This window comes from Lissotriton helveticus, chromosome 1_1, assembly GCF_964261635.1.
Source record: "Lissotriton helveticus chromosome 1_1, aLisHel1.1, whole genome shotgun sequence".
Classification (NCBI taxonomy): Eukaryota; Metazoa; Chordata; class Amphibia; order Caudata; family Salamandridae; genus Lissotriton; species Lissotriton helveticus.
Window position 1 is genome coordinate 971,762,317 of NC_136057.1, and position 13,929 is coordinate 971,776,245.

At 39.8% G+C, this 13,929-nt stretch overlaps 1 protein-coding gene across 4 annotated transcripts in view; it reads right to left on the reverse strand.

Moving 5' to 3' along the window:
* Nucleotides 1–13,929, reverse strand: part of TASOR2 (transcription activation suppressor family member 2) — a 1,020,110-nt gene that overhangs the window by 490,019 nt on the left and 516,162 nt on the right. For all 4 annotated transcript variants that reach the window (XM_078677333.1, XM_078677324.1, XM_078677320.1 and 1 more), the window contains exons 18-21: nucleotides 2,105–2,158; nucleotides 1,643–1,720; nucleotides 859–936; nucleotides 329–406 (exon numbers count right to left, since the gene is read on the reverse strand). In XM_078677333.1, coding sequence (XP_078533459.1) covers nucleotides 329–406; nucleotides 859–936; nucleotides 1,643–1,720; nucleotides 2,105–2,158 — 288 coding nt within the window. The remainder of the gene's footprint in view (nucleotides 1–328; nucleotides 407–858; nucleotides 937–1,642; nucleotides 1,721–2,104; nucleotides 2,159–13,929) is intronic.

Below are 13,929 nucleotides of genomic sequence, written 5' to 3' on the forward strand. Positions count from 1 at the left end.
TACTAGGCTAAATCAATATTTCTGGGAAACATCTTTTATGCGGCTTGGAATGTTTTCAAATCTTCCCATAATCATGATGGACAATTTCTATCCCTGCTGGATATTCAGGATCTCGCATATTAGAAACAATGAAACATCTGTGTAAATTTTGTTCAATGTTATTGGAAACATACTTTCTATAAATATGTTTCCAAGGTGTATAATTGTACTATCTGAAAATGCTTCAAGCGCTACATCACAACATCCACTAGATCACTCTACATTTACCATTTGTCATGGTTCACTTCAAATGAATACCATAAAACAAGATCATATTTAAATGCCATACCTGTGGCACATTACTGCAAATTTCAACAACTGTCACAGACTTTAGCAATTCTTCTCTCTCAAATCCATGTACATTCACCTAGAATAACACAATTTTAAGGTTACTCAACTTCAACATGTTTTTCATTTTTAATCAAACAACAGATTTAAGTAAACACTTGACAACTGCAATTAACACACATGACTACAGAAAACCTTTTAAATAATCATTTATGTATGCTTTGTTAAACAAGAGTTCAACAAACAACACTTTTCTTGTGACTCTTCAAGAAAGAAAAATAACAAAGACAAAAATTCTAATTCCTGAAAAAACTTAGCAGGTTTAAATCGCATTAAGATGTTCAGCGATAATTTTTCTGCAAAAAAAGAAAATGTTATTTTCCGTGATGTCTTTGGAACCACAACTGACAGACTTCATATGTTAATGAACTCTTGTAAGCCAAGCTGCATGCTTATTTAGTAAAAAACAAATATTTCAAAATAATTTTATTAAATTGAATAAGAACATATAACCAGAGCTGTAGACAGTACCTGTGGCACACTGGCACAAATGTCTGCAACGGTTTTTGGCACAATCAAATATTCCTTTTCCATTTCACTTTCATCAACCTGGAATTACAAAGTTTAACATAAATATATTCATACTGCCTCAATTATCAAGGTTTGCAGCTCTTCTTGTCGCCCTCCATGAACTGGTATTTTTGTATTTGAATTTATATAAATGAAACCTATTAAGGGAATCAAAGGAGATCTGTGCACTATGGGTATGTTGGGAACAAGATAGGATTCATACATCAAAGATGGAAATTACATATTTAAAATTCTAAATTATATTTCACATTTTTACAAAATTAGGAATATGGAAATCAAGTAATTTCCCCAAAATTACACAAATTAAACCAAAGTGCAAAGTCAGGATTGGAAACAAATCCCTGGGTTCCAGAGGTGGCACCTATTGAACTCTACTTTCACTCATGATACCCAATTGCTGCTTTTCAAAAGTAATATGTTACATATTGGCATCACTGGTACTATAATGTGCTTTATAAATAATAGATATGTGTAGTTGTTCCCACATTTGTAAGAATCTTGATCTGCTATGAAGAGAGCTCCACAAAGTGGAGCAATGTCAGTCCCATAGGCTCCCACTGGGCGCATACAATGGAAACAACAAAAAAGCTCTTTTAAGACACCTAGATGGTTAAAGTCAGTTGGATCAACAGTCACAAAATTATCTGCAACTTATTTCATATTAGGAGGTCTTTGTGGCAATCTCTTAAAATTGTAGAAAATATCAGAACATCACACACAGTACCTGCGTAACACTACTAGTTATTTCCTCAAAAGGTTCAGACTCAATAAAATCGTCTCGTGAAGCATCATTATCTTCAATCTGGAATGAAAAATACATGAGTAAGCTTTTTTATTGAAATCTTGCATTTACCGAATAGACTATAGACCCACTTTAGAGTAAAGTTATTTTAGTGCCTTAACTGAAAATGGATTCATGCAAGGGACTTTACTCAGTGAAAACAATAATTGATATAAAAATGAAAGCACACATTTAACTTTAACTTTCATCTTTTTGGCAAGGAGTTGGACAAATCAAATTCTACAGTTGTTATTTTACTACTCTCAATACTCCATTATGCCACAAAACGTCTCCCAAAGCTGAACTATTGTACACCTAATTTAGGGTACCCATTTCACTTTTCTGAGACCTTGTTAACATGTTCACACATATATGAATAGACTTTCTAACACAACTGCGAATTACCTCAATTATTTCAGGGTCCAATAGTTCATTTCTTTCACTTTCTTCCTCATGGATCTGGAATAACAAATAATCTGCTTAGTTCTCTCAGTTGTGACTGGTGTAAACAAGAAATAAATATTTGCAATGTATCCAAAAACATTACTATTCTGTTACATAGGTTAAACAAGACACCAATTTTTCAGCAAGGGATAACATTCACAATATTGTGTGGAGAATATCTCCAACTCAAAAGTGGAAATATCTTAGAACTGGTAATTGGCAACATACATTTCGTTTGAGTCACTATGACAGCACTCACCAATGGCCTCAGCCCAGTTCATACCCGTTTGAACATATGTGTCGTCAAATTTGTACAGCTATTTCCGACAAAAGTAAAGGCCCATAATGGTGAGAGCAAGTCAAAAAAACGTGCAATTACTAGCACCCTTTCATGCACAGGCACAGGACCCTCTGGAACAGACATCTATCACTAAATAATGCACACAATGCAGAATTGATGAATATAAGACCATGTTATGACTGGTACCTTGATAAACAAAAATCTTGTTACTGAGTTAGTTATTTTCTTGTAACCAATAAGGTATCTGCCATCTGGTAAGAGCAAGTACAAAAACCCTGCAGTTACTGGCACTCTTAACCGCACCGGCAAAGGACCTACTGGAACAACGACATATATCAATAGAAAATGCACACAATACAGAATTGATATGCAGAAGGCCATGTTATGCATGGCACTGTGATGAACTAGTCATTCCTTTTATTGTAATCAATAATGTATCTGCTGTTTGGTAATGAGTTGAACTAGTACCCTGAAGTGAACTAGTTCTACTATTGGAATCTGGCGAATTTTTAAAATATATGCAGGATTGGGATACTACAATATTCTGCTGACTTGACATAACAAAAGAAGAAAAAATAGCTCAATATATGTTGTTTTAATGTGTTAGTTTTATGTGTAATAGTTTTCATTTACTATGCACTTTATTAATAAACATTTAACACATAAAAATGCCTTTTGCTCCAAGCCTTCCTTGCTACAGCTATACATTAATGAAACTCTATCTGGATTCTGTTTTGCTTTCTTTAGACAAACACAGACTCCTTAAGTGTTCTTTTTCATAATTTTATTTTAATCCCACATCTTGTTACATTGCTGATCTCTTGATTTTCCTTTCTCTAAAGCACCTTCGTATTAGCTCTACCATGTTATCTTTTCTTTCCTTTAATCAGCTGTTGCCTTAAAATAATTTTCTTTTCCATGTCTTCTTTCTTTCGACAACGCATATATGTTTTCACATAAATTTCATCCTTTACCTGAGATGGCTGTGTGTGACACGCAAACGCTCAATACACATACAGTAGCCTATGTCTCTCAGCGGCAGGCTGCCCCAACAATTTGTCTTTTAAGCACTGAAAATATCTGGTGTCATTACAAAAAAATATTTTCAAATCTTTTTCATACACTACAGAAAGAAATTATGTTTTAATGACATTAGGATTGGACAAAGCTTCTGAAATTGACTAGTTAACTAAGCCATTTTACGGGCTAAAGAAAGATGGATATTTCTTAGTCTCAAATTAGATACAGTAATTCTGTAAACTCAACAAACTTTGAGAAACTGAAACACATAGTTTTGCTTATTGGGATGGATTAACTGTTTATGCTTCCAACTGTTTTAGATTGCGCAGATGTAAAACTGAGAGTCAATGTGGCTTCTCTACTGCAATTATGTCTTTGTCTAACAGCACTTTGTTATCACTCAGAGGCAGACCTGAAATATTCTATTCAAGTATCAAAAATATGCCTGGTCTTTAAAGGAGAGATTATTGCAATCTACATACACATCCAAACTTACCAGCTGCATGGCATCACTTCAAAGCTAAAGTAGTTTAAATGAAAAAATCCTTAGAGTCTTTGGTACCCAATGCATCTTTTGAATATTAGCTACAAATCAAGGAATCACTTTTATGCAGTGATTAATCCCTCAGGTGAATATGTAATTTATGGGTGATTTTACTCCAACTGCTCCTCTCTATCTATTTTTCCAGATCACTGAACCACAGGGGGAAAGCGAAGGACAGCGAAAAGAGAAGGGAGGAGGTTTTGTTGGACATTTTCCCTAAAACCTGCCAATGGGGATTCTGCGGGTGATGCACCTGGAAAGTGAGCATCAGCTGAGGAACCAGTATCAGCTGGAGCAGAAGGAGGTAATGCACAAACATGCTACGTAATAGAATTAACTGAAAGTCGAAGGTGATTCCACTACTATAGATTGATATAGATATGTTGTCCACCAGGGCATAGAGATGGTTAAGAACGGAGTCCTATGATCATCCTTGAAAGCTTGACAAAGACCCCAGGACTGCTCTCTAGAAGGCGTCCCAGAGTGCCCCTCATCCATGGCGAGAGCCAATCCTCTTCCACCTTTCTCCCTTTGAATAACTACCCAGGGGCCAAAGGTAGAGTTGTTATCTATGTCCCTTGGGCTCCCTCGGATTTAATGAACGTAGGTGCAAATTAGTTATTGTGATTGATAGTGCCAAGTGAAGAGTGGGAAAGACTTGTAGGAAAGTACTATGGCCTAGGGTGTCCCCGATGAGTGGAACTCTGAGCTATTTAATGCGATTTCAGCAGTTGTCCAGTGAAAACTGATTGGACTAAGATCTCGAATTGCAAGCACAATAAGAGTGAGGACCCAGCTGATTATTTGAACAGACTTAAGGATGAGTTTGAAAGATTTTCAGGTATAGCACGTCTGACGAAGATGGTTCAGCAAGATGTCGGTGTTTGTGCAGGAATTATTACTGAATGTTAAGAGTTTATTGACCATCATATGAACTGGATGGCAAACTAAGAAGCTTTCAAAATTGGTGACAGTCGGCAATCGCAGAGTAGCTTCAGAGAGGAAAAAGAAAGAGAATATTGAACTGAAATTAATGTCTTTGAGACTGCCAAATATGCAGAGAGTGATTAAAGGAGTGGGGAGTGGAGCACTACAAAAGGGCGGGAAGGCAACGGAGGATGGTTAGGCAGAGGAAATGGAAGACGTGGAGAAGAGGACCCAGCGGTAGGAATCTCTTCCTTTGTATGTGGTCAACTAGGGCACTGGAAGAAAAATTATCCACAGACTGCTTCCAATGCATTCGCGCTTTCAGACCAACCTAGCTTCCATCTAAATGCTCAGAATCCTTACCCTGAATTTTAAGACAACTGGAGAGAATCCAACTGTATTATGTATACCCTACTCACACTAGATCAGACTGGATGATATGTAAATTGTGTCACTGATGTTAAATGCACTATTTGTGTTAATGACACAGGAGCAAGCAGCTAAACTCTTAAAACCTCCAAATTCAATTTTTTACCTCTCTTAATTATGTCAGCAGACACTCTCAGTACTTCCAATCAGAGAGTTCCCCACCATATTAGTGACCCACTTTCCATTTCTGTAGGACCTATTAATGACAAGCACTCCTTTCTGATTAGTCCAACTTCGGCAACAAACTTATTCGGCAGACACATTTTTTGCAAATTGATCTGTATTATATTTTTTTTAACTCTAGAAGGGGTGCTCTTGCATATACCTAAACAACAAGACAGCAAGGTCTATGTGAAAGCATTGGTTTTTCAGTAAGAGCAGATATGGTTACCATGTCCCCCGATTTATCAGAATTACTTTCAAGGATACTGTACACATTGTGGTCCATGCAGCTAAAGAAGTGGGATTTAGCTCCTTGATAAAAACTTTGAAAGGTGAAGGTCGACCCTCAAGAAAAGTTACTAAATTGTATCAGCTCCCTTTAAACCCTGAAGCAGAGGAAGGAATCTATCCAGCAAAAGATTTGATTAAGCAACTGATTTTAGTACCTATTGTTAATCGATGTAATGCCCTGGCTCTCCCGATACGCAAGCCATGAAAAGGCAAAGTGTACAGGTTCGTCCAAGATCTTAGGGGTATGAATAATGTAGTTATCTCAAGTTTTTCTGTGATTCCTAGCCCCGCTGGCATTCCCTCCTGTATCCCTGCCAACGCCCAATGGTTCACTGTGGCTGACCTGTGTTCCACTTCTTTTCCATCACCGTAGAGATAGTCAGCATCTCTTCTTAGTCACATTTTGAGGGTCCCACATTGCAAGTCTTCCTCAATCTTTTCACAAGCCCTAAATGAGGATTTGGACATATTGGTTTTCTCCTGGGAATATACTCTAACTTAACATGTAGATGATTTATTGTTGCCATATGTTACTCCAGAACTGTGCAAGAATAATTCAATGAATCTCCTTAATGATTTCGCTAAAAAACTGTACAATGCATCAAAAGAATATTTACAGTTCTGATGCTTAAGTGCGGTACATTGGTCATGACGCCACTTGCTATCTGAAGAAGTTGAAGTCAACCATAAGTTGCGACATCCTGTAACTGTCTCCGAAAGAATACTTTTTGGGGAATCGTGAGGTACTGCAGACGCTGGATTCTGGTTTTTGCCAAACTCAACAAAACCCTTGCAAGGATATATTCAAAAAGTTATCACTGAACCCTTGCAGTGGTCTAGAGAAGGTGAAAATGCATTGTAGAAATTAAAACCGACATTAACTACTGTGCCTCCGTTAGGGATCTCTTATTGAGTCAAGCCATGTATCTTGTATTTTCATGAACGAAACAGATTTGACTTGGGGTGCTGGTTCAAAGTCCCTTGGATTAAAAAAAAGCCTTATCACTTCTCAGTTTTGGCTCAAGTCGCAGGTGGGCCTCCACCTTGTTTCTGGAGTGTGTTGTTCCCAGCTAACTATTGCTGTGACTCATTCTGTGGTTACAATCCTCCTCACTACAAAAACCCAACACCTCTCCACAGCTTGATTGCCTTGATATGAAATACGGTTGTTGTATGTCTCTCATATTACCTTGATCCATTGTCTTGCTTTGAATCCCAATTCCTTAATGTCTACTCATTAGGAGGGAGAGCCACATGATTGTGTTTCTCAACTGTCCATGTCACAAAAATCTGTGCTGTGTTCACTGATATTCCCCTCAATGATTTTGAATGTATTTTGTGGATAGAACAAGTCAAAGGTAGTCTAGAAGCTGGTTATGTAGTCTACACTGTATACCAAACTGTGGAAATGTGCCATTTATCTATTTTGAAATCAGTTCAAGTCGCAAAGCTCAACTCTCTCACCCAAGCTTGTCCCCTATCCAAAGAAAATACTGATACTGTATATACCGACTCAAGTACACATATGGAGTAACTGACAATTTTGGGGTATCCTGGATGCAAAGACACTCTGTGATCTCGGCAAGAAAACCTATTAAGAATGAGCAATTTGTTTTGAAGCTTCTAAACCCCTTACAGAAAAGGTGGCAGTGAAGTGTGCTGCTCACCAGTGCCCTCATAGTGATGCTGATGTTGCTATTTTTGTTATAACAACCGATCTTGTTTCATTTACCAATTTGTCTCAACTGCGGGAACAAGCCTCTGAAAATAAAAAAACAGTCCTGTAATGCCCGCAATATAAAACAGACACAGGGTGAGTAGAGAAATGGCACAGGGTGAGAGGATCCACCAAGCTTCCTACTCCCCAATCTTGCCAGGTTCTGTCATGGGGCAACCCACATAATACATACCTCTGTGGCGCACTGGTATGAACTCTTCTTTTTCGCTATAGCCCAAAACTATTCACAGTCCTACTATGCCATATGGTTGTCACACAATCCTGGAAAAGGGATTCAGACTCCCTCTTCTCACTCTCCCCTAGGTGCCCCTTCGTTCACATCCAAATAGATTTTACTCTGATGCCCAACTATATGCAAATTACTTCTACATCCTGGTTGTAGTATGCATTTTTTCAGGATGGGCAGAAACGTTCCTCTGTGCCTATGCAGATGACAGTATGGTATCTAAGCAATTGCTCAGAACGTTTATCCTCCGGGTTGGGGTGCCCGTAGTAGTAGCGCAGACGATTTGTAAGGCCTTAGGAACAGACAGCCATTTTCATTGTGCCCATCACCCACAGTCAGCAGGAAAGGTTGAAAGGAACAATGAAGAGATTGTAACAGGAAGAGGTTATGTATACGATTTGATGTAGAAAATGAAGGTTGGTAGTATGTGTGTTAAAAATACTGCACTAAGGGCCAGATGTAGGTGGCCAAATACCGAGCGGTAACGCAGAAATTTGCAGAATTTGGCTGAGAGCAATGTAGGTGAGTTTATTTATTTATTTTGCTCTTGCATTTAAGGAATCGGAAATTGCGATTCCTTAAATGCAACGTACGTAGCACAAAAAAATGCACCTCAGCCTTAAGGAATCGCTAATTACCACCAACTTCAAGTTGGTGGTAATTAGCGATTTCCTTTAAAAAATAACTTTTTACTTCTTTTAAAGTGCCATGTGGCACACATCCAAGCCCTTAGGGCATGTATGTGCGCCACATGTGCACACATGCACATTTAAGGGGTGCCACAAGGTGTCCTTTTGACAACATGGCACCCTTGAAATAGCTCCCGCTATTTGCGATTCTTTAATACCGAATCGCAAATAGTGAGTATCTTCCCATTCATTCTTATGGGCCTCCTAGAACATAGGAATGAATGGCTAGGTATTCCTTATTAACAAATCTCAATTAGCGATTCGTTATTAAGGAATATTAAGGGATCGCTAATATTTTAGCGATTCCTACCTACATTCAATTTAGCAAGTCCTTAATAGCGATTCGGTAAAAATCGCTAATAAGGACTCGCTAAATTGAATTTACCCACATCTGGCCCCGAGTAAGGTATTGTACTGTGATGTTGTAAGGGAAATATGTTTCCAGGTTATTTAAAGTCTAGTACAATTTTCTTATTAACTAAAGCATAGGATTTTTGTTGTTGCCATCATGAGAATTAAACCGTGTTGTATTGGGATAGTAGTAGCAGTTCACCACTCATCATTGACAAAATAGTGCCCAACTACAAAAATGCAGCAACCACATTAACAGGCCAATTGAAAAAATTAGTTTACTAGTCAACCCCGCACTAGCATACCCTAACCTCTATTCTACACCCCACCCTTATATGTAAACCCCATTGTATGGCAATGTTGAGCAACACGCAACATGCTACAACAATCTTGCACAGAACCTCTGGGGAGTACACCAGTATCACCTCTAGTATGGTTAAGACATCTGAATTGTGCATTAATTATCTCAAAAGTGTGTTCAATGATAGCTCATGTACGTGCGAGTGCCTGGATGTATCCCCGTCGAGAAAATGTGGTTGAACATCTGTTGGAAGTGAGAATATGGGGAGGAAGGGCATGCCCAGCATCATGTAGAGATCTCCGCTCACATGACAGTGACTTCTGCAAAGAAAAGACATGAGTGGTGAAGGCAGAGATCTCCCACAGGTAAATAAGAAAAAAGTTTCCATGAGCTGAGCAGGAGTGTGCCGTGTGTGGATCGATCGCGAACACAGATCCTGCTTCCTATACAAAAAATAAAGAGGGGATGTCCATTGGGAGAAATTAATAATTCTGACACCAAAAGCCCATGACATTACTGAATATGATAAAACTAGACTACCCACAAAGTGTTCGTCTGGAGAGAAGATTCTGATCTCTCACCTTCAGTTAGTAAAGACTACCCCTCGGGCAAGGTAGCATGGATATTTGAATCATTGAACCATTGGGAACTTTAAGAGCCCAACCTGCTCCTGATATTTACACAGGAAAAATTGACTTCAAGAAGCGCATGGAGCATTAAAAGCCCCGAATTTGTGTCATATGTTCATAGTATAAGGAACAGCTACAAAAAGATTTGTGATCATCAACTGAAAAAAATGATTGGAGGACCACGGGATCCTGACTGAACGAGATCTGTGATTTCCGTCTTTTGGGACTCTTTGTGAGATTCTAAGAGGATATATTTGCCGTTGTGGGGAGAGAGCTTATTGTCCTGAAGAAGGTGGCACACAATAATTTATAGGCCGACGAAACGCGTTGACGCACGACAAAGTGTTATATCCAAGGAACCTCACGGGTGCCATATTGATGATGTGGTTAATGGACACCTACATGAAATTACATTGAGTTCCATGTGGAGTAACGTAATTTGGGATGCTTTTATGACTTTGCACTTTTTTGTTTGATTTGCTCTCTAGGTTTTTAGGTATCATTCATGTCGATATATTCGTGTGTTTTTTTAATTTTGTGTATAATTCATCCTTTATGAGAATTTTATTCTATTGTTTTACCCATATTGAATGTATAACTTTTATTAAAAACAGATTGTAGAATTTTTATTCCAGTGGTGTTTGAGTATTGTTACACATAATTGACTATCGGGGTTCCTAGTTATGATGAATGGTATGATGTTGTGAAAAAATCAGAGCGAGACTGAATGGTTGAAACTTATACATTTCATTGACTTGAGCGTGGTGTAAAACTATCCCAGGAGAAAGTTTTTTCTTATTTACCTGTGGTACCCCTTCTCTTGGGTGTTGGGGTCGCTCCCTTTCTTCCCTTTTTCAGAGATCTCCCACAAGCAATGCTCCCTCTAATTTCGTTTGTGTCATGTTCAGACAAGAGACTGTCTGTGGGCAAACTTCCCTCGGTCGTGTGCAAAACTGAAGTATGTCACTTGGGGCCCGATGTAGGTAAATCTTTTTTACCACTTCTTAAATACCGATTCATACCGAATCGGTATTTAAGAAGTGGTAAAAAAGAGGAGGGGAGATGTAGGTATTTCTGATTCGGTAAATACCGAATCGTTAAGATTCGGTATTTACCAATTCTGTAAATACCGAATCGGTAATACCCATTGATTCCTATGGGCATTAAAGCCCATAGGAATCAATGGGCATTACCGAATCGGTATTTACCGATTCGGTAAATACCGATTTTAGCAAGGGTGCAGGGGGTGTCACTTTGACACCCTCTAGCACCCCAAATACAGGCATGTGTGCCATGTGGCACAAAGACATGCCCTAAGGGCATGTCTGTCTGTCACATGGCACAGGTGTGCATGCACAGATGTGCATGCACACCTGGATTCGGTATTTCACCACCCAATTGGATTGGGTGGTAAAATACTGAATCTAAAAGGCCTGGAGCGCTGGAAACAGTGCTACCTACATCAGGAATTTTCCGAATCGGAAAAATTACCGATTCAGTATTTTACAGAATCGGTAAATCTACCGAATCGGTAAATTTACCGATTCTGTAAAATATAGCCCCCTACATCTCAATAACCCATTTACCGGTCGGTAACGTCCGAATTCGGCGTTACCGACCGGTAATGGCCACCTACATCGGGCCATAAGTCAGTTACTTATCCTTTTCTGGGTAGAATAGGCTTTGGTTTAAGAACAAAATAGGAAGTGTCCTCCAGGTATTTTTTCTTTGTGCAAAATAGTACAATTATAAATTAGTTTTACCTAAACGCTTCATCAAAACAGAATGTTTTGTTGACTCATTGTAAAATGGTGCACAATTTCAAATGAAATCCTATTTTGGCTCTCCAACATTTTTGTAACTCCCTACAAAAAAAAGGAGAATGCTACTTACCCAGAATGCATCTGTCCTTGGCATGTAGAGCTGCAGATTCACATGCTTTGCATAAGCCTGCCATCTAGAGTTGGGTCCGGATGTTTGCACTTTGTTTTTCTTCAAAGAAGCTTTTTCCAGTCACGAGGTAGGTGACTCCTCCTTTCAGTGACAGTGCGCATGCGCATCGACTCCATTGTTAGATTGTTTTACCGCAGAGGGTGAGAATGGAGTTAGTAAGTGTAGAATAAAGATGTCCATGTGTATGTATCTGAGTAAGATATTACTGCAACAGGTATAGGTATACGGGGAGGCGGGTGGGCGTATGTGAATCTACAGCTCTACATGCCAAGAACAGATGCATACTGGGTAAGTAACATTTTCCCTGCGAACTGGAGGGATGCCCTTATGGTGCCTAGAACCCTAACCACATCTGCCAAACTACGTCTGGTGCAAATCTATTACCTGCATGCGGCCTATCTCTCCCCTGAACGACTCTTCGGCGCCCGCCTGCGACCCTCCCAGACTTCCCGAGATGCGGCACGGAACCTGCGGATTTCTACCACACGGTGTGGCTCTGCCCCGAACTAGCGAGGTTCTGGAGGGGGGTGGAGCGGGAGCTCACGCGAGCCCTGGGCTGGGAGGTTCCCCACGAGCCATTGCGGATGCTGCTGGGGGTCCTTGACGGGCTGGATAAATCCAGGACGGATAGGCGCCTACTGGGCACGGCGATGGCAGTGGCCAAAAGGGACATAGCAAGATACTGGTCCCGTGCTGCGCCTCCTACGGTGGGGGAATGGAGGAGGGGGGTTGATTGGTGCGGGACCCAGGAGGAGGCCCTATTTGAAGCTCGGGGGGCAACGGAACTGTTCCATAGGATATGGGGGAAATGGTTTAATCTACTTCCACCGTGATTTGAGATGTACTGTGCGAACTATGCTTATACATCTGGTAATGCAAGTTGTACATATGGACTGGAGAAGAATGACCCGACCGATACAAACTACTGATTGTAATCTGCTGTATGTATTGATTGAGCTGCAACCAATGAATTTTCTTTGCTGTTTTAAATACCCAATAAAGTTGATTATCAAAAAAAAACACATTTTCCCTTCCAGGCATGTGAGCTGTAGATCATATGCTTTGCATGGACTATACAGCAGTAACCTCCCAAAGCGGTGGCTAACCTGAAACTGTTGCAGATCTTTGAAAAAGTGTATGTAGAACTGCCTGGCCTACATTAGCTTGTTGTCTTGCTCACACATCTCCACACTAATGTTATGTGAATGTGTGAGGTGTAGACCATGTTTCAGCTTTGCAGGTGTCAGTTTTGGGGATGTTTCCTAAGAAAGTCATAGGAGCCCCCAGTTTGCAGCTGGAATGCGATCTAGGGGGAATTGTTAAAGTTCTCTTTGCTTTTGCATAGCATGTCTGAATACATTTGACTATCCACCGTGCAATACCCAATTTAGAAATGGGAATGCCCTTGTGAGGGAGAGCAAAAGCAACAAAGAGTTGTTTAGTTTTACGGAAAGGTTTTGTCCTTTCTATGTAATAGAGTAATGCTTGTTTAACATCTAAAGTGTGTAGAGCACGTTCTGCCACAGAATCTGGTTGAGGAAAGAGCACAGGCAACTCAACAGATTGGTTGATGTGGAAAGCAGAAACTACTTTGGGGAGAAATTTGGGATTAGTACGAAGAACCACTTTGTTTTGGTGTACTTGTAAGAATGGTTCTTCTATGGTTTGTGCCTGAAGTTGACCCACTCTCCTCAGTGATGTCATCGCAATGAGGAAAAAAACTTTCCAAGTGAGAAATTGCAGTTCACATTCATGCAATGTCTCAAAGGATGGACCCTTCAGTCTGGTGAGAACAATACTAAGATTCCACACTGGGGCAGGTGGAAGTCTTCGGGGAATAACTCTTTTGAGTCCTTACATAAAGGCCTTAATAAAAGGCACTCTGAAAAAAAGACAGATGTCTATTTTGAAGGTATGTGGCTACTGCAGCGAGATGTAAGCGTATGGACGTATACACTAAATTGGAGCATTGTAAATGCAGTAAATAGCAAATGATGTTTTGAACTGAAGCATCAAGTGGGTTGATATGGTTATTACAATAAATAATGAACTGCTTCCATTTGGATGCATAGCAAGCTCTTGTAGTAGGACGTCTAGCCTCCTTAATAATGTTCATACAGTCTGGCGGAAGATTGAGGTAGCCAAACTCTATGACTTCAGGTGCCAGATCGCTAGGTTGAGATGTCTGGGATCTGGGTGTCTGATCTCTCCACAGCTCTGTGTGA